This window comes from Cucurbita moschata, unplaced genomic scaffold (genome assembly GCF_002738365.1).
Source record: "Cucurbita moschata cultivar Rifu unplaced genomic scaffold, Cmos_1.0 Cmo_Scf00012, whole genome shotgun sequence".
Classification (NCBI taxonomy): domain Eukaryota; kingdom Viridiplantae; phylum Streptophyta; class Magnoliopsida; order Cucurbitales; family Cucurbitaceae; genus Cucurbita; species Cucurbita moschata.
The window spans coordinates 2,499,211-2,523,321 of NW_019268528.1; the positions used below are offsets into that span (position 1 = coordinate 2,499,211).

Here is a 24,111-nt window from a genome sequence, read left to right on the forward strand (position 1 = left end):
CCCCCTCTCTCTCTCCCCCCCTCTCTCCTCAATCCCTCTCTCTCTCTCTCCCAAAATCCATCTCTCTTTCCCTCCCAAAATCCATCTCTCTCTCTCCCAAAATCCATCTCTCTTTCCCTCCCAAAATCCATCTCTCTCTCTCCCAAAATCCATATCTCTCTCTCTCCCAAAATCCCTCTCTCTCTCTCTCTCTCCTCAATCCCTCTCTCTCACTCAAAATCCATCTCTCTCTTTCCCTCCCAAAATCCATATCACTCTCTCCTCAATACATCTCTCTCTTTCTCTCCCAAAATCCATCTCTCTCCTTCCCTCTCTCTCAAAAGTCATTTCTCTCCCTCCCTCCCTCTCTCTCTCTTCCTTCTCAAAGCCCATTTCTCTCTCTCCCTCTCAAAAGTCTCAAAAGGTGGGTGGGTGAAATCTTACGACCCAAATAAAAAAATATATTTTAAATCCACTATTGTCCATGTTATTAATAGACATTTCCTTCCATACCTCTCATCATTATCATGGTAAATGGTTAGATAATTATCTCTATTTTGTTTTATCTCTTCATCCATATCCTCTTACTCCCATTGTGTATAGTTTACAATAAGAAGTAAGAAAAATAATGGAACCATCAACAGGCCTTAGGAACAATGTCGTACACATCTATAGTTGAGTGATAGTTGAGAAGATATGTCGAGAATTCGGATCATAGTTGGGAGAAAATAAGAAAAGCATGGACATTACTTCTTTCTTCTGCTTTCAAGACTCAACGCCGGTCTCTGATCTTTCCTTTCTTATAGAGTCTTTCCTGATTGTGAAGGGGCAAAGCCTGAGACCGAATTGGAGAGGTGATTAAGTTTACTGTTCCAGAAGAAATAGGTGAAGGTTCGGGTTCTGGAGGGAACTGGCTTACAGGAGACCTTTCATGGTGGATATCTTCCGCTTGGGAGACTTGGCACACGACTCTGTCCGGGAGCAAATTGGCGAACTCTTAATGGGTTTGTTGAATCTTGATTTGAAAAGAGATTCATTCGGCTGAACAGGAAGTCAAGACTCTCGATTCATTCATATTATGATCGATTTATAAGGTTTTCCAATGATCAAAATAATTCTTTGTTGGCCTTTTTTTGTATTTAGTGATTCATGAATTGTAAATACTCGTGCTACTGTAATGAAACATGCCTACCATTCAATATAGTAACATTTTGTAATGGTATAACTATAGTTGCAATTTTACTAAACATAAGAACCAAATAAATAATAATAATAAAAATGAGGAGCAAAATAAAATTAAAGTTGAATCAAGTTGAGGTAGTTTCATAGCTTAGAGAAACAAAACAATGTTGACTATAACATTATTTTAGTTAAATTATGAGTATATATACTTTCAAAATTGTTCCAAATTAATGTATTCAATAAGCCTATAAAATTGAGTTGTGTCTATTAGGATATTAAGCTTTCTCAGTTAAGATGTATTAAACACATTGTATTTAGAGACCATCTAAAAATAAATCTGAAAAGTTTAAAGGACCAATTAAGTACGTACATTTTGAAGTTCAAGAAACTATTACCCACGAACATGAAAGAGAACTAACAAAATAACCTACTAAAATACGCTAGCCAATCCTTCACGGTACAAATAGGACGAGAACAATTTGACCATATAGAACTATAAATTATAGCTTCGAACATGTTCATCGACATTCTCGATTCATGCTACGAAAAACCGTTCTCGAACCAAAATGGAGACGATAATTAAGGAAATATATTCACAATATCTTGTTTTACCCTTCTCAAGCCAAATGCAGTCCCTTACTCTTTCTTATATCGTCAAAGGCTTGTTTATGGCTAAGCCAACCACTCTAACTTGTACAAAGCTACTAGCTTTGGGTTAGTTGGTTGTATGGCTGCTACAGGCAAGCCTTTTTCTCCATAAAAAGAGCAAGTAAAGGATAATTTAGTACTAACGAAGTAAGATGGGAATATATTAACTAAATAAACGGCCAACTTACTAGAGGTTCTCGAGGCTCTCGAGACTCTCGAGACTTCGGCTGTGAACCATGCACCTCCTACGATTTTGAAAATCCATTTTCGACTATGAAAAGCTTGAAAAGTATTTAGAAAGTCATTCTAAACCGCCCTACCGCTAATCAACGGGCAATACCTGTTGTCGACCGTTCCTCTTCTTTTGTCCAGTTATCTACATCTGCATCTCTCTCAGGTTTCTTGAAAGCTAAAATGGCCTCCCTGTCCAAGTTTGATCAGGTTGTTGAAGATTTGCTTGGTGTTTCTTCCCATTCAAATGAGCAACCATCACGCCTGCAGCATAAGCACCAACTTTGCACTTTTTACACCAAAACTTAAACTTCTTTTTCGCCGCAAGAAGGTCCTCAGTGGTAAAGTTTTGCCCAAACACTGCCTGGTTCTGTTGCAAATTCAAAAGGTTCTGCAGGTTCTGGTTCTGCAAGTTCTGTTGCGTATTATCCTCGTTTTCGCCTGATTTCAAAAGGTTCTGCAGGTTCTGTTGCTCATCCTCCTCTTCGTCACCTGATTCCAGAATGTTTTGCAGGTTCTGTTGCTTATTATCGTCCTCTATTTCACCTGAATTCAGAAAGTTCTGCAGGTTAGGGTTATGCAGGCTCTGTTGATTATTATCCTCCCCGTCATCTGATTTCGGAAAGTTCTGCAGGTTCGGGTTATGCAGGCTCTGTTGTTTATTATCCTCCCCGTCATCTGATTTTGGAAAGTTCTGCAGGTTCGGTTTATGCAGGCTCTGTTGATTATTATCCTCCCTGTCATCTGATTTCGGAAAGTTCAGCAGGTTCGGGTTATGCAGGCTCTGTTGCTTATTATCCTCCTCGTCATCTGATTTCGGAATGTTCTGCAGGTTCGGTTGCTTATTATCCTCCATGTCGTCTGATTTCAGAAAGTTCTGCAGGTTCTCTTGCTTATCATCCTCTTTTTCACCTGATTTCAGAAGGTTCTCCAGGTTATTGTTCTGGTTCTGCTGGTTCTGTTGCTCATTATCCTCTTTGTCATCTGATTCCAGAAAGTTCGGAATTAATGCGTTCGTGACAAAACTACCTTCAGTTTTCTCACCTTGAAGAGTTTCTCCATCTTTCGACTCCTTTAGTTCGATTGCACCTGCAGAGCCAAACGTTTTCTCCAGCTTCATCCTTTTGTTAGATAATGGCTCGGGTGGTGCAGCCTGGAAAAGTTTGCTTGCATTTTGAGCCCTCAGACCAGCTTCTCTGCGCTTGTGCTTCTTGCCATGAAGGTGTTCATTAAAGACCTTTTCGTTTGTCACGGTAACTTGACACAGTGCACAACTCAACTCGCCCTTTGGAGTCTTCTTCATATAAGATGATTGGACGTTGTCGGAAGACGTTGATGCCATCTCGGCCTTTCTCTTTTCTCTAAATACATTTGGGTCGGGTTTTTCCTGCAGCAACATTCTCAAATCCATAGGAATGAACTCTTCTAATTTTAGACCATGTTTGAATTGATTTTCTACATACTTAAAAACTTCTTTTCCTTGCACTTGAAAGAATATATTTTTAAACACTTTGTGCTTAAAAATACATTTTCAGATCTAGAAACACGTTTTAAGTACTTAAAAAGTCATTCCAAGCATGCCCCTAATCCTTCTTAAGTTGTATTTATAAGGTGAAAGCAAATGAATATAGTTCTAACAAGACTTTACAATATCATGAAATGAAGAACCAGAAAGACAGATTCAGCACATCACACACATGAACACTTCTTACAAAGGGCATTTGTTTTGTATGAACCGCAAAATTTCACCGAAATTAAGACATCAAAATCAGATTGCAAACCATTTGACTTGAAGGAAGTTAGTTCACCTACAAAAAGATGTGTAGTATCTTTCTAATTCGTAAATAATGCTATTATTTGAATTGTGATTGCCTAGAATTCCAACCATGTTTGATAATACAAAACTGATCATCAATCATACCTATATAATTAGTACACAAGCGAATGGAAAACTACCTTTTTGTCCCAGTAAATTTAAATAAAAGTTCACATAAATATTTCTACAAGTTTGATTACTTATCTTCCAATATTACAGCCTGTTTTACCCAAAATTGGCAACCTTTAGAATCTAAATTGTCTGCTAGTTTTTACTAAATTGTTTAATCACTATGATAACTAAAATTTGAGATACATATATATTTAATCAGAATAAGTTCTTGAACTTTTAAGTCACTAAAGTTTAATAAATGACTTATAGATACTTAAACTTAGCAGTTTTGTGCTCAATAGATCCTTGAATTTTCAATTTTATGTCGGGTAGGTCTTTGACCTATTCATGAATCTGCTAGATTCAGAAAATTGAAAATGTAGAGTCTATTTTACATAAAGTTTAAGTTCATATCTAATACATAAATTAATTATAAGAAGATTTGAATATATCAAAAATATATTTGATACAAATTGAAAGTTTAGGGACCTATAGACATTTTATAAGCTCAAGAACTTATTAGACACAAAATTGAAAGCTGGAGACCTAATAAACAACAAATTGAAAGTACAAAGCCCTATTAAACACTTTGAAAGTTTAGAAACTAAATATACACAAATCTTAAAATCTTTAAGTTAAAGGGACTAAATTTTTAGTTCAACTATTAAAATACTATTTAAAAGAGTAAAAGTAGACAAAAGTTCAAATCAAACTATCAAATTTAAGAGCAGTTTGGAGATTTATTTGGCAATCAGTATTAGTTTTGAAAATTTTGATTCAGTGACTGGTAAATTCAAGTGCTTGTGTGGATTGAAATCCTTGGTCACAAATTCGTGATTATCAAAAGAAGAACCACATAATTTTCTCTAAAAAAATTGGTCTTTTGGGAACACAACAAGAAAAAAAAGACAATAAAAGCTATAGGGTAAATGAAATAATAAAAACAAAGGGATCGAAACCATAATTAAATCTAAAAAATATCTTTTAACTCCAATTTCAAATCTTAGAAACATTGACCTTTTGAACTGTTCATGAAAAAGAGATCAAACTAGATATTGTAGTTCATTTAAAAAAAATAATAATAAATCAAAATGAACATAGTTTAGCAGTAGACATATACTACATTTTTCGAGGTTAGCTACTATCTCACTTGGAGGTTTGGGTCTATTTGATCGTTAAACCGTCAAAATTGTGTCTAAAAGGTCTATGAACTTTAAAAATGTCTAATAGGTCCCTAAACTTTCAATTCCATAGATGTTTGACATATTTAGAACTTTTAAAGGTTCATTGATCCATTAGATATAAAATTGAATTTTATGTCTGATGGAACACTAACCTTACAATTTTGTTTCTAGACTCAGTCAAACCCGACACTTTCTAAAAGTTTAAGAACGGATATGCATAAAATTGGGAGTGGAAGTGCCTAAGTTGAAGTATGCAAAAACTTATTTAAGGAAAAAAAAGCAATTTTTTAAGAAAAAAGACAGAGCCAAAGGTGGTTGTAAAAGCCCTAAAACATGGCATCTATTCATCATGAAAGTAAAAAGATAGAGATAGAGCCAAACCAGTACAATGAGTTTGTTTTCATCAGGCTGTAGTACTTGACGCTCCCTATAGTGTTCCGCCATAAACGGCTGAACCCGTGGTGGCAATGCCGCTGGACCAAACCCTAGGCATTCGGAACTTTTTGCTTTATCCATTCTCTGCCATTCTTGGAATGATTGCACCATTACCGCCGGTGACGGAGACAGAGAAGGCCCCGCCGCAGCGAATGGCACTCCCCATGGTTGGGGCTGTCGGAAAGGATATCCCACTGACTGCGCAACTTCACGAATCGCTCTCTCTCGTTCGAACAACATCAGTTCTCTCCTCGCATCCTCTTCCAGAAATCGCTGCCGTTCAATCTCCAGCACCAATTTCTCTTGTCTCAATCGCATCAACTCCATCTCGCAGTGCATTACCTCGTTGGTATCGAACGGCGTTCTCAGTGTTGCCATGTTCGTGGTTCGTCCGAGATAGGCGTCTGTTGAATTCAAATCCATCAAATCGAAATCGAAAATCAAGTAAAACCAGAGAAAAGTAATATAAATCCAAGATTCCTCTCTCAAATGCCTTGTATAAGTGCAGCCGCACCTAAAACCGCTTGGGATGATATGTTTGGGGTTTTACAAAGTTGGAATCGCTTCCGTAACCTAAAATAGTAAAGAACCCTAACCAAGCTAGAAAAGGAAAAGCATATATCAAAATTGATCGGTAAAATTTCTTCGCAGTAATATACACAAAGAATAAAAGTTAAACTTCTTTCCCTAAACTTAAAACTCCCATCCAAAATTTAAGAAATTGCAATTAAATTTCTCATCCTAAAACAGGCCAGAATCCCAGCGCATTCAGAAAAAGTTCCACAATTCCAAGGAAAACCATTCACTATCCAAATCATCAAAAAATGGAAGAAATTTCAACCTCTCCAGTCCGCTTGATTTTCACGGAATCCAAACAGAGTAAACATAGAAACAACGCAATGCGAACTAGAAAACAGCTTACAAACAACATAAACCTGGAAATCCTTGCTTAGGTAAACAGAAACCAGGCGGCGGCATAGGAGGAGCACACTGCAGCGGAGGCATAGGAGGAGCACACTGCAGCGGAGGCATAGGAGGAACACACTGCAGCGGAGGCATAGGAGGAGCACACTGAAGCGGCGGCATAGAAGAAGCACACTGCAGCGGCGGTGGCGGAGATCGGGGATCGCCGGCACGGAACTTGAACTCCATGGTCAGAACGCAGAAAAACGAAAGAGGAAAGCGAGGGTTAGGGTTAGGGTTAGGGTTAGGGTTAGGGATTCCGGCGAGCGGCGGAGGGGGAGGCAAAGAAGAAGGAAAGTTGAAGAAGATGAGAAGAAAGAAGGGAGAAAACCTGGATCAACAATCGGCATCCATAGTCATGGAAGTGAATCTCGCCCTCCAAGACAACCAATTTCCTTTTCTCCCCGCATCTCTAAATCAAATATTATTTTATTTCATTTTATTTGCTCAAAAAAAGGGTTTTTTTTTTCCAATTTTTTTCCGTTTTATTTTAAACAAGGAAATTATTTTTAGAATAAAACCATTTTTATCCTTAACTACCATAATTAAAAAATAAATAATAAATAAATAACTATTTTTTAATCAAATTAAATTTTCTACCATTATTTAATGTTAATAACTCAACCCGACCTTTATTTCATCACAAAAAAAAAAAAAGTTTAAATCGGGTGTCCAACCGTACCAGCTGAGTTATAGCCATCGTTGACTGTCTTAGAACTCTCAACTTTTTTCCTCACTCGGGCCTTTGTTACACTCCCTCCAACTCCATTTACCCCACGTTCATTGTTGCTTTGGTTCACCGTTGTCTAATTTTTCGATTCGTCTATTTGACTTTCATTTGCTCGAAAACAAATATTTGGTACTGATTTTGCTCGATTCACGATGCTTAAAAGCTCTTGTTCTTTGCCACTAAATTTAGCCTCGTTTGAGCTTCGATTTAGTCGCTCTGCCTTCAATTGAGAATTGTGCTCGCACCTCTTTGCTGCTCAAATGAGTCAACGACACCCGCCAAACATCCATAGTAAGGTTATGTTTCTTTTCCAAGGAGGTCATCCGACATAGAATTGTTTCAACCAAAACATACTTAATTCTTGAGTTCCTATGATCGAGCCACCAAAAAAGAAGATACACTTTGTTAATACGTGTAGTAACTATCAATTCTTTTTCTCAGTCGACTCTCATTTGAAAATGATTTCGGTTCATTCATGTACTCTTTCTTTATTCGAGCATCACAAGGCCACTAGAGGGTCACCAGCTAACCTCTAGTAACAAAAAGCTTATTATAATTGACTCAAATATGTACTTAGTTGGTTGTGGTTCAAACGCAGGTCACTAGTAACTCACCCATATATGTATCTCTCCCACTTTTATCTCTCACTTCACACCTTGGAGCGCACCGTTCTTATAGAGAGAGATACGATTTCACATCTTCTTAACTCGAAATGGCAAATGGTTGGAGAGAGGAAAGGTTCATTTTTTTAGGGTACCCCGAGAACAGATCCAGTGGAAACGGGGTGGGCCCTGTAGCTCAGAGGATTAAAGAATGTGGCTACGAACCACGGTGTCGAGGGTTTGAATCTCTCCTCACCCACAACCAGTCAAAAAGGGGAAGACTTTTCCCTCTAGGGGTAGAAAAATCATAATCGGGATAGCGAACCCAAAGCTATAGAACTTGGATGGGTCTTTTGTCGGAATGGAATGACATCTTTTTATATTTTCTTTTTGGTTAATGGGTTAAGGGCGGAAATTCAGTTATAAATTAAAGAGTTAATCACATAAAAAATAATCAAAAACATTTTTTTTTTAATTTTAAAAGTTTAATTAATACTATTCCATTTTTCTAAAAGAATAAAAATAATCTTTAAATTAATATCTTTAAATTTAAAAATAAAAAATAAAAAATGGATCACTTTGAAGCATGAATTATTGACGTGGATATAAATAAAATTATAAAAAAATTTGTAAATATAAATAAAGAAAAATGATTATTTTTAACGTGGATATTATAAAATTATAAAAATATGAAATGATAAAACAAGTGGAAGAAGAGTATTGGATGGTCAATCGGTTATAAAAGCAATAACAAAATGCAGTACCTCCGCATTGATTAAATCAACCACTCTCTTCCACAACTCTCTCTGATCTCTCTCGAAGCTCGAAAATGGCGAACGGATGTGAGATCTGCTGCGAGATTCTCATCGCCATCCTCATTCCTCCTCTAGGAGTTTGCCTAAAGCACGGCTGTTGCACGGTAATCTTACTTCTTCTTCAATCTCTCTGTAATTTCCCCCAATCTGAACTCCTGGTGACCTAAAACAGCCGACTTAACTGCTCTCTGATCTAAATCAGATGACGTCGATCTGGATTAGGTTTTGGTTTTCGGTCTAATTTTGTGTGGAAATGGTATAATTGCAGGTGGAATTTTGTCTGTGTTTGATTTTGACTCTTCTCGGTTACATTCCGGGGATCATCTACGCACTCTACGCCATCGTCTACGTCGATCGCGACCAGTTCTTCGACGAGTACAGGCGTCCGCTCTATTCTCAGGCGTCGGCGGTATAGAAACCGGTTTGAATCTCTTCAACTCTGTGTTTAGCCTTTTTCGAATAAGGTTGTTAAACTTTTGGATTGGATTTCATCTACATAGATTTGTTCAACTTTCTGTTTCTTGATTCGGTTGGATTTAGATTTTGTTGAGACACTGTATGGATGTGTGGTCATGAACTTAGACCTAAGATGTTTGGAATAATTTGGATGGCGATGAATGTTGAAACAAATCGGGACTGATGAAATGTCGGCAATGGCGTTTTGAGGTGCCTTTGCGTAGAAATAAATAGTTGAGGCGTCCTTAAAACCTTCATAATTTTGAAATTGCTTTAAAAAATAAAATAAAATAAGAAATTACAAAAGAAGGATACTTAGCAAAATTATGTTGATTTATTTTAAAATTATATAAAATTTTGTATAATTTAAATTATATATTACAATTTGTATAATTTGGATACTTATAAAAAAAATGATTATGAAATAATTCTTTTAAAAAAAAATATAATTTTAGTTTAGACACAAGAAAGTAAGAAAAATAAAAATAAATTAGGCTCAACAAATTATGATGAGATAATAAAATGTCTTAATCAATTAATTTTAAGAATTTTTTTTAGAGATCTAATAACACAAAATTAAAGATTTAAAGATATTATTTTTGTATACTTCTCGAAGTTAAGGAAAAAAAAAAAAATTTGTCGTTCACTATTTAATTTAATCATTTTTTTAAAAGAAAAATTATAAAACTGATTGATTAAAAAAAAATGTTTAAATGAAGCCGACTCTGTATGTATATATATGAAAGAAGGTGGAATAATGGACGTTTTTCATTCTAATTTTTTTTTTCATATTTTTACCTCTCTTATTCGTAAAATATATATATATATATTTTTTTTTTTTACTTTGGGTTAAATTTTTAGATTTGATTCTATTTGTAAATTTTTTTGGTCCGAATCAAGAACTATTCAAAACTTAAACATCTGACATTAATGAAAAAAAATAGTTAGATTTTACGGTAAAGAAATGAATGAGATAAATAGAAATTGAAAATTTAGAATTCAAATTAATACTCAACTTAAAAATAGATTGACTAAGCGTATGTTTTTTTTTTTAATGAAAGTTTTGAATCTCCGAGCTCCAAACAAAACTTGATCTGTCCCTCTCATAAAGTTTTTTTTTTTTTAAATAAAGATAAGAGAAAAAAAAAACAATTATAAACGCATTAATATTTTTATTTTCGACAAAGCAAGTGAGATGGAACATAAAATAAGAAATGAGATTAGAATCAAAGGAGTTGACTCTATTACCAACCTAATTCATTTGTTACAAATTCAGAGTCGAGATTTCAACATTCTACTTAAAAGGAAAAAGGAAAGAAATGAACACTTCTACCGATATCATTTGGCTAAAATACCACAACAATGTTGACGATTGTTGGGAGAGAGTCTCATATTGGCTAACTAAGAAGATGATCATGAGTTAATAAATAAATAATACATCTCAATCGGTACAACGCTTTTTGAGGAAACCAAAAGTAAAGTCACGAGAGCTTATGCTCAAAGTATACAATACCATACCATTGCAAAATGTCGTGGTTTCTAACATGGTATTAGAATCATGCCCTTTAACTTACCATGTCAATAGAATCCTCAAGTGGTGAAGATAAGGTGTGCTTTGTTCGAGAGCTCTAGAGAAAGGAGTCGAACCACGATTAAGGAGAGGTTGGTCGAGAGCTCCATAGACGAAAGGATTGTTGAGAGAGAGTCTCACCGTACTAATTAAGAGGATGATCATGAATTTATAAGTACTCGTAGAGGTCTTTTGGGGCGCATCTCGTCAATGTGAAAGAAAAATAGAACTCTTTTATTATCCTCATAGCTTTCTGTATTCCTAAATTCCTAAGGTCACCCAAGAAATGGCAGAGCCGTCGTGGGCGGAGCTGACGCAGGAGTGCCTAACCAACATCTTCTCTCGGCTAACCATCGAGCAGCGGTGGCGTGGACCCATGCTTGTCTGCAAGCTCTGGCTCCGCGCCGCCACCGACTCCTCTCTCTTTTCCCACTTCGACCTCGAACCCAGGTTCGACTCCACCCCCACCGAGTCCCCAGCCTGGTGGTCGCCCCAATTCGAGGCCAAAATTGATTCCATGCTCCGATCTGCCGTCCAATGGAGCCTTGGATCTCTTTCCCTTATTCGGATCAGACACTGCTCCGATTCATCTCTCCAATTGGTCGCTCAAGGGTAATTAATTCACTTCTTCTTCTTTAAATTTTAATTACAATTATCATGAAGCTTTTATTGTTCAATTAGGGTAAAAGATTTCCTTCATTGTTTGGTGTTTTTCCCTCTTCATCAAGCACTTGGGTTGTGAATTTTATGATCAAGTCAATTAAAAACTATCACTAGATCTTTGCATCTGTTTTAACCAATCAATGTGCAGTTCTTTTAGAATAAAAATTGTTGGATAACACATTCAAGATAGGAACGAACGATTTCTTGTTCTGGAAACATCCTTTTCTTTATTCTCTTTGGTTGGTCCTTTTCTTGTTAGTTGGATATGCAAAACTGTAGCATAACTGTGAATGTTTATATAAATGTGCTATAATATCACGTGAGATCCCACGAGGAACGAAGCATTCCTTATGTGGAAACCTCTCTCTGTGTTTTAAAAACCTCATCCTCTTTGAGCTTTTCCTCAAGGTTTTACAACGCGTCTACTAGGGAGAGGTTTCCACGCCCTTATATGGAATGCTCCCAAGAGCTTGTTTGGATTAACCTTTTAAGGGTTTTAATAAATGTTAATCCAAAAGACTCTGGTCATGAGGTTTGGGGTTTGGATAAAATTGATGGCCTTCAACTTACTTGCATTTTAGGTGTCCAAACCTTGAGGTTCTTTCCATCAAGAGCTGCGCCAATGTTACTGATAGATCAATGGCTAAGATTGCTCTTGGTTGCCAAAAGCTCCAGGAAGTAGATATCAGCTACTGTCATGAAATCTCGAACGTATCTTTGTCGTTAATCGGCAAGCATTGTCCAAATATCAAGACTCTAAAACGAAACTTTTTCAACACACTAGATCCTTCCCAACAAAAAGGAATTGTCCCCGACAGTTATCTAAATGCTTGCCCACAAGATGTGGATTCAGAAGCTGTGGCTATTGCAAAATTCATGCCCAACTTGGAGCACCTGCAACTCTGTTTCTCTAAACTCTCTGCTAAAGCTCTAACTTTGATCTGTAAAGGATGTCCAAATCTCAAGTACTTGGATCTGTTTGGGTGTGTGAACTTGACAAGTCGTGATATCGTGAATGCTACGTCGAATCTGGAGAATTTGGAGATTAGGAAACCGAATTTCTATATTCCGAGGTCGGTCTTTCACACCGAGAGGTATGGCCATTGGAGGTTATACGACGAGAGATTCCAAACAGATATTTTCCGAATTTGATGGAGGTTACAGTCAAATGCAGGGTTAATACTCTCCTAATTCAATGTGTATCAGTGTTGTTTTACTAAGTTGTACAGTTCTTAATTTAGCTGTTCTGTTTCATGACAGTCCCAAATCTGTACTCTCTTTTGAATTTGTATGGTGGCTTGATGCGACATAAGGTTTGTATAACTTATAGTTAACAGCAAATGGGTTTCAGGTTTAACCTTGTACATCCCTTCATGTTATTGTTTCCAAGATTGTTGGAACCATTTTTCTCTGTTCCTCTGAAACTCTTATCTCTCTCCATCAATATCACTGCTCTAAACAATTTTTTATTTCTAAAGCTTTGGTTCATTATATTTGAAATCCTACCTCTCGAGGTGGTCTTAGGATTAGGGAACGCTCAAAGCTCTTGTCTCCTTGATTTTTACAGGTTAAATTACAAGTTTAGTTTATAAACTTTCAGGTTTGTGTCTATTTGGTCACTAAACTTTTAAACTTGTCTTAATGAATTAGATTCTTGATAGACTCAAAAATTTAAAATTTTATTCGAGCCATTAGATACAAATTTGAATTTTATATCAAAAGTATTCTTAAACTTTCTATTTTGTGTCTAATAGAATGGTTTAAAATTTTCCTACGTTTATGAACTAAATTTATGGCCTTCAATTTATTGTGTTTATATTCACGGAGTGTTTGAGTCACAGCTTGCATGCATCTCAACTATTTTCATGTGTCAATAACTATTAATTTTATGATTTAATCAACGTGGGTTAATAGAATGAGTTTGAAAGTAAATAAACTAAAATGGTATTTCAACGTTTAATTTTTTTATTGAAATTATCGAACCAAGCTAACTTCTTAGAAATATGAACTAATTACTCAACTAAAAGCAACAAAATCGACTACCGAAATCAAACTCTTTTGAATAAGCAAATTGATCTGAATCATGAATTTTATGAAACTAAACCAATTAACCTGTGTTACACAAACATCAACTCCACTCCAAGATAATTGTGTTATCGAAATCAAACGTGTTACCGAAATCAAACTCTTTTGAATAAACAAACGGTTATGAAACTACATTTGGTTGCCAAAAAGACTCGATATTAAATTTTAAGTAGGTGGACAACATGACTTGAACTTTTCCTATAAGCCATTTATTATTTTTATTGTTTAAGAATGAAAGTCGAGGAAGGGAAATTCTCTCCAAAGAGTTTTTCATCGAAGAGAAGAAATTCCCAAGAAACACAGAGGAAAGAGTTTCACAGGAATTGTCTTGAGTTCTTGCCAGCCCGTGACAGGAGTGATCGTTGACCCTACCCCTGATTTTTCCTCAGAATTGGAGCGGTCAACTCTCTAAACACGGAAAGGTGTCCCGGCCAACCTATGATAGCTAATAATCACTCTCACTATCCTCTTAGGCACTAAAAGCTAAGTTTGGAGCAAACTAAAAAGTAAGCTCAGAGATATGGATGCTTTTCAAAAGAATGAGTAGCACATCTGATTTCTAAACATTCCTCTAAAAAAATAGGATGAACAACAATCTGGTGCATAAGATTAAACAGGACATTATACATTAAGCTCTCAAATATCTCTATATGCTATAAGTAGATTGAGATTGTTGTGACTAACCCTTCTATTTTTGGCTTAAGCTCGACGCTTCCGAAACTTCGACACGGGCAGAAACTTCATTAACTGCAGCAGGTTTATCTTTTTTCTTCGGGGGTTCTTGAGACTTTTGAAGAACAGCCTTGTTAGGAGCTAGAACAATAAATACATTCCTGTCTCTGAAGTTTTTGGCCTCTTCAGTTGCAAGCTGTGAATAATAAAGTATTGAGCAGGTCAATGGAGAAGAGAGATAATAACAGAAGGTATCATATTTACATTTGAGTAAATAAATAAGGGAGAAGAAGACTCGAACGAAAGAAAAACACTAGAAAAATGTAAAAAAATGAGCCATGTGATCAAAATGTTCTGAATGGGTACCAAGTGTCACGGTCATGCTCGTCCAGGGTGTGTTGCCCGTGGCCGCATTGCCCATGTCATGCCAAACCCTTTATTTAGTTCCATGTTATATTGTTAGTATTTTCTGTTTGTACGACTACTCGGCGAAATCATGTTTAGGTCTGCCAGACCTGAATCGCCCCACAATGTACTATAGGGGATATAACTAGTTGTCAACTTCTCCCCCTGATTTTGTATGACCGTTCGGCGAAATCACGTCTAGGCCACCTGAATCGCCTCAAAATGTACTATAGGAGGATGCGACTAGTTGTCGAATTCTCCCTACCCAAGAAGTTATATGTTATTTAAGTTGTTGGGTTGCCTTTTGCTTGTATGTCATATAACATTGCTTTCAATCTCTCTCAATCTTACTTTCAAAATCTCTCTGTCCCCGTCTTCTAAAACCTTCTTCTCAAATCAAGACTAGAGGCTTGAGCATGTGTTGCCCGGCTGAAGGTGTCGCGAATACAAACTGGCTTGACTCACTTGGTGTTGGGAAGTGAGCGCCACACAATCGCAAAGTCCGCTGCCAAGAAAAGTGCGATTGTGACACCAAGCAACCCCTTCAAATCGTCAAAAAAAGTCGTCTTTGGGGAGAAAAGAAATATCAGGATTTTCAGAGGGGTTAAAGTACTAGCAGGGGAGGTTGATTCCTCGATAAATATCATGCCTCTCTTCGAATTTCCATCGGTATATATTTCTTAATTGTTCCTTAGGCCTTACTTGCTTGACTAGAGCCCCTTCTTATAGATTACTTAGGCTCTTGTTAAGATTTAGAAATGTCAAGGATGGTTGGGAGTCCCACATCAGTTAATTAAGGAGTTGTATCATGGGTTTATAAGGAACAAATCTCCATTGGTACGAGGCCTTTTGGAGAAGCCCAAAAGTAAAGCCATGAGAGCTTATGCTCAAAGTGGACAATATCATACCATTGTGGAGGTCCGTAATTCCTAACAAAAAAGAAAGTGCTTGGTCCAAACCCCATTTTAGCCACCCATCTATGAGATTTTAGATAATAAGATCTCATGAATGAGTTCAAATATTGTAGGTTAGACAGACCGGTCTGTTACAGGCCTGGAAACTCACATGCCACAAACCTTAAGAAAATGGTTAAATTAAACAGGTTTAGAAACTGTTCTCCCTGAAGGTACTAATCGTTTTTCATGGGGTCAGACATCAGAGATAAAATAGTTCAACCAAGTGTCTAAAACTACACTTTCAATTTTCACTTAAAACAATAAGGAGCATCATTTTTCTCTAGTATTGCCATGATGAACAGATATTAAAGGTGGCACAAAACTGATAGAACATGAGTACCTCCCCGAGCTCTTCCTGGAAACGTTTGACAAGCTCAATCGCTATTTTTCTGAACTCGTTTTCACGACCCTTCAAGTTCACTATAACTTTAACCTACAATATTCGTTACAAGATTTCCAAAGTGATGCAAACAAATATAACAATATATTTGGATGCATGAAGAGAAGATAAAAGATATAGAAAAGATTCCTGAAGAAACCTTATCTCCATCTTGCAAAAACTTCTTTGCAGCTCTCAAACGAACAGAGTAATCATGTTGGTCAATTTTATAACTGTGCAATAATAATAGCAACCAGAAGGTTGAGATTGAGAAAAGGAACGTGTGCAGAATTATTTCTGAAATGGCAGCGAAACGCAAGGAACAAAAGCCTCTCATGACTCTTGGCTTTACAGGTTGATTATTGATCTTAGAAGTCATAAGTTCAAGTGACTTTAGGTTGAGAAGAAGAAGAAAAGAAAGGAAAACCTCCAAAAAAACAAAGCAATTGAGGAATGTGTTACCCCATTTTAAGCTCCTTCAAATCCATGCGAGTTGCTAACATTCAAAACCACACATTATTAGTATCTTTCCCCAAATCTGAAAGGTTTGTGAACCAAATAAATTGTGCAGACTCAATTAAGAAAGAGATTCACCAGCACTTTTCTTCTGTTGTTCTCGTTTCTTCTTTTGTAGATCGTACCTATACTTACTGAGAAAGACAGGAAAAGAAAAATCTCAACATAAAAGGAACAAAATTCAACAAGGAAAAACGAATGTGACCCTTTAATTCTCCCAGTGAAAACATAACAATCATCATATTTTTCATTATTTCTCCATCACATTGTACCATGTTTCCATCTCTTTAGTATTTTCATATATTACTTTCTCAAGAACATTTAATTGAAAGTGAAGTATTAATTGAAAATAAATCATCTCAACGGGTTTACTAAAGAACTAGTGTAATCATTAAAGTTCATCAGATTGGCATTGGACTTGAGCAAATACAACTTTTTCCACAAGCAGAGAGGTAATGGGAAGAACAGAGTGAGAAAGTGGCATACCTGTAATCCATTATTCTGACAACCGGAGGATCTGCATCAGGGGATAATACAACCTGAATGGAATAGAAAGAATTAGCTATATCCAACACAAAGCAACAAAATTACATTGTAACAGCTCAAGCCTACCTCTAGCAGATATTATTCTCTTTGGACTTCCCCTCAAGGTTTTAATACGCATCCTCTAGGGAGAGGTTTCACACTCTTATAAGGAATGTTTCGCTCCCCTCTCCAACCAATGTGAGATCACACATCAGTTGGAGAGGAGAACGAAACATTCCTTATAAAAGTGTATAAACATCTCCCAAGTAGACGTGTTTTAAAACCGTGAGGCCGGCGGCATATGTAATGAGCCAAAGCGGACAATATCTGCTAGCAGTGGGCTTAGGTTGTTGCATACATGGTTTCCGAGAAAATAATAGTCCATGACCATCTTTATCCATGTAGTAAACAATACACAGACTGTGAGACGGGTTCGTAAATTGCATCAGCCAAACTTGAGTATGCAGACAACTAAAATGCTGATTGCTGAGAAAGTTTCAAGTCTTGTGTTGACAGATAGAAGTTTCGTTGCCGGTTTACGCCCATATGGAAAGAAATTACAATTTTAAATCGGAGCAAACAGTAAAGTTGGCCTAATACACAACTCTGAAATGAAAAACATTCACCATGCGATGATTCTTCTAGTTATGGATGAACTGCTATAACTTAGAACTACAATTTTCAGTTATAATTACCATAAGCTTTTGATCCCATGCTCAGTTTTATATCGAGACCAGTTTATTGAAGATAAACCAAAGCCCAAGTGGCAATAAACAAGCAGAGAGTGAAAAAGGAATTAAGATTTAAGATCAACATCAACCTGAAGCTAAAAAGCACATTCTCGATTTCATAGTTTCAAAAGAAATATGAGCTATGTATTTTGTGTTGAACATAGCTTTTTGTAGGAAACACTCGCACACTTTATTAACATCAATTTATTAACACCAATCGAGAAGAGATTACAAGACACTCGGTAGAAACTATTGCTGCACTCTGTGATTTGTATTTCTTGGGAATAGAGCGGAAGGGTATTTATACTAAAAGCTATACAATCTATTCCTAAAATATCTAAATCTTTTTCCTAAAATATTTAGGTATCTTGACCGTATCAGGCTAATGATGATATTTCAACATTTTGTCCCCGCATAGCATTAAAGTTTGGATCAAGGTTTCTTTGGAATTCATAGACAAACAATTATTTTAACAACACACGGTACAAGACGACGTACCAAATCGAGTTCGGCATCCTCAGCCATTTGAATCGCCTGGGACTTTGGCACAATTCCAACCTATTCATTTCAAGAAGATTAAATTTCCAAACTAAGGCGCCTCGCATACAAGTTTCGAAATGTTGTAAATGGAAACAGGAAGATAGACAAAAATTGCCTTTCCCCAAGCAAAAGCTATTCAGGCGGAACAAAACACCTACCATATTCTGCTGTTCATCGATAAGCCTCACATTATTCGACCTATACAAATCACTCACAAAAAAACGCAATAAAACAAACAAGAACTCGGAATCAAAAACAAAATTCATTCGTCATGTAACTCTTGCATGTATAAGGCACAAACCTGATGGAGGAAACATCGAGAGCAAGAGAATCTTCAGAGCGCTTAGAACCCGCCGGTCCTGAAGATCGAGGAGCGCCGCCGTATCGAGCAAATACAGAAGTACGAATTGGAGAGGAAACGAGACGCAGAGAGTTGGAGTTGTGAAGGCGGAATCTGAAGGCATTGGATTTGGAGGAGGGGAGGGGTAGAGGGAAAATTGAGGTTCGAAAGGGAGTGGCGGAGGAGGAGGAGGAGGTGGTGGTGGTGGCTGTGGCGGTGGCGGAGGATTGAGATGAGATAGATTTGAAAGGGAAGCGGCCGGAGAGCCCAGCCATAGAGGTTTGAGCTGAGGAAGGGAGCAGTGGAGGGTGTGAATTTGGCGAAAATTAAAGAAATTCGAAAAGAAAATTAAAAAATCTTATCCACAATACTTTTGAAGTTGGACTCTAACCGTTTTCTTCCTTTTTTTTCCGTTGATATTTTCTGATTTTTTAATGTCATTTATTTCAATTTTTATTTGTAATAAAAATAAAATATTAATATGCAATTCCTATTTATTTATTTTTAAATATTAATATTTGTAACTCAATTTCAATAATATATTATATATTAGGGTTAGAAAATAAAAATAATTGTAAAATTAAATAAATAATATATATATATATAATTATATAATTATATTATATTATATTACAGTAAAAAAAAAATAACAGAGAACTCAACTCAATCTAATTACTATTTTAGGTAACCTCGACCATCATTTTATATATATATATATATTTATTTAGTTGAAATTCAACTCAATCGATAACAAAATTCGAACGTACTAATTAAGTTAGATCGATCGAGTTTTTTATACCTCTATTTCTTATCATCATTCCTTAATTGTCATTCAAATGAAGAATTAAATTCAACATAAAACCAATCTAAGAAACTAACCAATATAAAATACTAGTAAATTTGATACCGACAATAGCTAAAGATTAATTTGGATTAATTTGATTGATGAGAAGTTTAAATTTAACATAATAACTCAAATAGTAAAACTCTTAAATAGGATAGGGATCTCGTTAAACTAAATTTTAAAGAAACTTGTAATACAGCTACATTTAATCTTATAAATCTTAGCTACTAATTCGGTAACTACATACTTGGCTATGATGAGACTTTTTAAGTTCATAACATAGTTATATTTAATCTTATAAAATTTAGCTACTAATTCAATAACCACATACCTGGCTATGACGGGACTTTTTCTTTGAGATGCTGAGATCTATTGTTTATTATCCGTAGAAATTTACAGAATCTACAACCGAAACCTCATATACCAAAGTTATTCCTTGTTACGTAATGGCTTATTCCTCTTGCAAGGAGTCGCGTAGTTTTCTCCTCGGAAGAACCCAAATCCTCACTTATATGAAATGATTCATATTCCAAGATATGCGAGGAATCTATTATATATTTACCTAACATAAAAATATGGAATACATCATGAATGGTAGAAAGAATCAGTCTAATGCCTACCGTTATGCTACATGTTTAATATATTCTAAAATCTCGAAAGAGCCTATGTACCATAGATTAATTTTCATTTCTTTCCAAATCTTAGCATCCCGATCAGGCCAAGCACCATAAACTTCGAAGTATTTTCTTCTCAAATCAACGTAACTTTTCTATTTACTTCGAGCAATTTATAATCTCATCTGGATCTTTTGTACCATGAACCAATTTGATCGGATATCTAAATGACAATATTGTTTACTCTTCAAATAAAAAGAATGCAAAGCCTTCCATACATCTTTGCAAGAACATCACCTGGGAACAATGACCTTTCATTGGTGTGTTAGACTTGTTTTGGTTACAAATCATCCAATTGATTGAGATCAAATAAATAAGCAACAACATCACTTTGTGTAGCGAAAACCAACCATACATTTACATCTCATGATTTTCATTTATCGACTGAACTATCACAAACCTTATTCGAGTATTCTAACACGACTAGACTTCCACTCGAAACTAAATAACACGAAAGAATAAGGGGGGGTGAGAGACAAAAAGAAAATGTCCTAACCTCATACATATGAACTAATTGCCATCTTCACTTTCATTTGCATTGCAACACTCCTATTGGGGGCTGCTATTGGAATGACCTGCATGTTCTTTCCAATATATATGCAGCTGTATATATATGTATATATATATAAATCAATAAATAAATAAATAAATAATCAAATTTACATTTAAGATGGATGAAGCAAATACAAGTGGCATTTTGGAGGTTACTATGTTGCTGTTAGCTTCGTTGGCGAGGGGTTATGAAGGTAGTGTGGTAGTTATACTTATGGGGAAGAAGATTGAGAGTTGTGTTTTCCAAAGATTGCTTCATTTGAATGAGATGTGTCCTAAGACTATGCTCTTCTACCTGTTTCAATACACAAAACAACACATCAAAATCAAATATAATTCTCAAGAAACCAGTTCAAGCAAGAATTTGGACATTTTCTATCTACATGAAGATGGAGTTTTTGGAGGATAAATATATGGATGTTTGGGAATTGACTACAAAGAGATTTCTTTGATTTTGTTCATGAGAAGTAAAGAATATTGTGTGCTCTAGCTTTTGAACTCAAGGACTCGGTCGTACGACCTGTAGAACAAATCCTGTTCAAGTATGGTCGTTAAAGAAGATTGTGTGCTTAAAACTATTGTTCGCTAAACCAACACGTTTTCGTAAACAAACAAGTCATACAAGGATATTTTCGACATGCCGTTAATAATCTCATGGTTTTTGGAGTAAGAACAACATTACTTGTATATTTATTAAGAGAGTTGAGAAGAAACAACTTTAAAAAGAACAGTAACTTTGAAAATGTTTTCATACAATTTCAGTGAAGAAAGCAGAAAAAGTTTTCATAACATTTCTAAGCGGATCTTGGTAGTCAGCTATTAGTTTCCAAACAGAACAAATTTCAATTTTCTTGTCATTCATAAGCTAAAAAAGATTAAGAAAATCTATATTCTTAGATTAGATAAAGACATTTTCTAGGAAGCTTGCCAAAATGAACTAGCTTTCAAAGTGGTGAACTCTTGATTCACTTTGAACCCACACGTTATGTTATTTCACCGTGAGTTCCTATTCTTATGCAAAATTAGGATTTACATTAAATTTTTTTCATAACCTAAAACAATCTTCAGGAATAACGAAATATTTTACGCAGCTCGTGGAGTAGTGTTGTAGCTCACCGCTAGCAGATATTATCTGCTTTGGCCCGTTACGTATCGCCGTTAGCAAAACGCGTCTACTAGGGAGAGGTTTCCACACTCTTATAAGGGATGCTTCGTTCTCCTATCCAACCGATGTGGAATCTCACAATCCACCCCCCTTGGAGGCTCAGCGTCCTCGCTGGCACATCGCCCAGTGTCTGGCTCTAATACCATTTGTAACAGCCCAAGCTCACCTCTAGCAGATATTGTCCAACTTGGCCCGTTATGTATCATCGTCAGCCTCACGGTTTTAAAACGCGTCTATTAGGGAGAGATTTCCACACCCTTATAAGGGATGCTTCGTTCTCCTCTCTAACCAATGTGGGATCTCACAAGTATCAAGTGAGATTTGTGAGATAAATGGGCCTTCCTAATTCTAAGAGGAGGAAAATATTGTTCTCACCTGCATTGCTGTTGTTGAGGCCAGCAATGATTCACATTCATCTAACATTGCTTTCTCTTGTGAAGCTACGGCCGCAAGTTCCGAAGCCAACCCATTCATTCTCTCCACCTATAATACAGAAGAAGTATCGATAGAAAATGGAGTGTCAAGACAACAATATGTATTTCAAACTGACAGCAGAATTCAAAATATATGCTCAAACCCAAGGACCATAAAGAAATATACTAACTCAATCTGTAAGAGAGTATAGTTAACTAAGCAAAGAAATCAACCGAAGTAAATCATTAGATGACTGAAACGAATAAAATGAAGTTTTCCTTGATGTCAAACATACGCTGATATCTACGACCCTAAGACATGGGGTGTGGTGTAGCAAATGTTGAAAGAACATTTGAGGTAACGGTGTCAGTGGACCGGTTTGGATAGCCTTTCGGCCACGACTGACGCCCACACAACTCATCAATCGAAGATGAAACTAAAAACTGAGCTCAAACTAACCAAACCCCGCCAAAAATCAAAACCAGACTGACTAACTAATTTTCATTTTACAGTCTATGAAAGTTTAAATACTATATTAAGAAACTTACAAAATGTCTATTTTAGCACCCTCAATTTTAAGCAGTAATCATTTTGATCCTTGTTTTTATTACGTTTTTGACAAATTAATGAGACAAGTGTGATTCAAGCCACAAAAGTTAGAGAAGAGCATTGAACGAGTGGAAATTAAATGGGAAAATAGCATAATAAGAACTAAAATAGTCGGCTTTTAGAAAGTTAAAAGAGACTAAAATAGACACTACAAAAGTTAAGGGACCAAAATGAAGCAAACACGAAACACGAAAGTTCAAACCAAAATGGATAGTTTAAAATTTTAGGGACTTTAAAGGGGACAAATTTAAAAGAATAAGGACCAAAATAGAATTTAAACCTTTTATGAATCTGATCATATCAATATTTATTGCTTAAACCAACTTAACTTATTAATTTGGTTGATACTTCTGGGATTTTTTGGTTTTTGTTTGCACCCCACCCCTAAAATGAGGCTCATCTCGAGGGAGTTTGTCAAAATACTTGCATTCTTAAGATGCATCAATTTGTCAATCGCACAAGATGATCTCGAATCCAAATAGGCTGATGTCTCCATTTGTCAAATGAATCTCAAGGGAGTTTCTTTTATAAAGAAAGAAATTGAGCCTTTTGAAGCAAAATAATTGAAAATACAAAGGCATACAAAAACAGACCCAAAGGGAGTTCAAACTCTAGCTAAGTAGAAACAGACTTCAATTCAAAAGGATAAGACCTATTTGATAATTACATAAAGTTCGATACACTAGCATCTACAGAGTCGTTAAACCTAACAATAGTCCAAATCTCTTTCTAGGACCTCAAAACACCTCAAAAAAAATTACGTCATCCTAAAAGCGAAAATTAAAAAAGAAAGAAAAGAAAAGACTTCCCCCATCATAGAATAATAATGTTTAGTGTACGCCAAGCAGATCTCAAGCATATACAAAAATATGATTCCATAAAGACTGAGCATGAGCAAACTTAGAACTCCACAGGAGTGGTCAAACGCAAGTCTACATAAGGTGTACCACAACAATCCCTGCAAAATGCATCTGGATGTGGTCCAAATGATTCACTTTGGCAAACAATTGCCACAAAAAGAACTTGACCTCCTCTGAGATCTTGTCCTTCCAAAGAGACGAGAATGGAGAGGCTCTAGGATAGATGGAGGGACATATAAGAGATTAAAAAAAATCATTAAAAGATTTTTTTCTTTTAAAAGAAAAAACTTCATAAAGATCCCTCAGAAGGGTTGGGAATCCAAAAGTGAAGATCCCCCCCCCCCCCCCCCCCCCCCCCCCCCCCCCCCCCCCCCCCCCCCCCCCCCCCCCCCCCCCCCCCCCCCCCCCCCCCCCCCCCCCCCCCCCCCCCCCCCCCCCCCCCCCCCCCCCCCCCCCCCC

At 36.3% G+C, this 24,111-nt stretch overlaps 5 protein-coding genes across 22 annotated transcripts in view; 2 read left to right on the forward strand and 3 right to left on the reverse strand.

Moving 5' to 3' along the window:
* Positions 1-1,625: 1,625 nt before the first annotated feature.
* Positions 1,626-6,965, reverse strand: LOC111450573 (zinc finger protein 830-like). 2 transcript variants are annotated; one of them, XR_002711838.1, is made up of 4 exons: positions 6,522-6,965; positions 5,533-5,990; positions 2,150-3,427; positions 1,640-2,054 (listed from the first exon to the last, which is right to left on the reverse strand). XR_002711838.1 is itself a non-coding variant. In XM_023090769.1 (3 exons), exons 1-3 carry the CDS (start codon positions 6,736-6,738, stop codon positions 2,219-2,221), a joined length of 1,884 nt encoding a protein of 627 aa, XP_022946537.1. In that variant the 5' UTR covers positions 6,739-6,965; the 3' UTR covers positions 1,626-2,218. The 2 variants fall into 2 exon arrangements, 1 of the variants encoding a protein (XP_022946537.1); XM_023090769.1 differs by having other exon boundaries at positions 1,626-3,427.
* A 1,644-nt stretch (positions 6,966-8,609) lies between these two features.
* LOC111450578 (UPF0057 membrane protein At2g24040-like) lies at positions 8,610-9,326 on the forward strand. The gene is made up of 2 exons (XM_023090777.1): positions 8,610-8,800; positions 8,965-9,326. Exons 1-2 carry the CDS (start codon positions 8,711-8,713, stop codon positions 9,109-9,111), a joined length of 237 nt encoding a protein of 78 aa, XP_022946545.1. The 5' UTR covers positions 8,610-8,710; the 3' UTR covers positions 9,112-9,326.
* Positions 9,327-10,919: 1,593 nt separating this feature from the next.
* On the forward strand, positions 10,920-12,797 carry LOC111450576 (F-box protein SKIP1-like). The gene is made up of 2 exons (XM_023090775.1): positions 10,920-11,334; positions 11,967-12,797. Exons 1-2 carry the CDS (start codon positions 11,009-11,011, stop codon positions 12,535-12,537), a joined length of 897 nt encoding a protein of 298 aa, XP_022946543.1. The 5' UTR covers positions 10,920-11,008; the 3' UTR covers positions 12,538-12,797.
* A 1,161-nt stretch (positions 12,798-13,958) lies between these two features.
* LOC111450575 (translation initiation factor IF3-4, chloroplastic-like) lies at positions 13,959-18,881 on the reverse strand. The gene is made up of 9 exons (XM_023090773.1): positions 18,496-18,881; positions 18,353-18,392; positions 18,153-18,212; positions 16,885-16,937; positions 16,477-16,532; positions 16,345-16,378; positions 16,043-16,115; positions 15,844-15,936; positions 13,959-14,338 (listed from the first exon to the last, which is right to left on the reverse strand). Exons 1-9 carry the CDS (start codon positions 18,807-18,809, stop codon positions 14,159-14,161), a joined length of 903 nt encoding a protein of 300 aa, XP_022946541.1. The 5' UTR covers positions 18,810-18,881; the 3' UTR covers positions 13,959-14,158.
* A 1,409-nt stretch (positions 18,882-20,290) lies between these two features.
* LOC111450450 (AUGMIN subunit 8-like) overlaps positions 20,291-24,111 on the reverse strand; it is a 13,103-nt gene continuing 9,282 nt past the window's right edge. For 16 of the 17 annotated variants that reach the window (XM_023090591.1, XM_023090590.1, XM_023090588.1 and 13 more), the window contains 2 exons: positions 22,145-22,252; positions 20,291-20,899 (listed from right to left, as the gene is read on the reverse strand). In XM_023090591.1, the coding sequence (XP_022946359.1) occupies positions 20,771-20,899; positions 22,145-22,252 (237 nt within the window). In that variant the 3' untranslated portion in view covers positions 20,291-20,770. The remainder of the gene's footprint in view (positions 20,900-22,144; positions 22,253-24,111) is intronic. The other variant, XR_002711813.1, reaches the window with a different exon arrangement.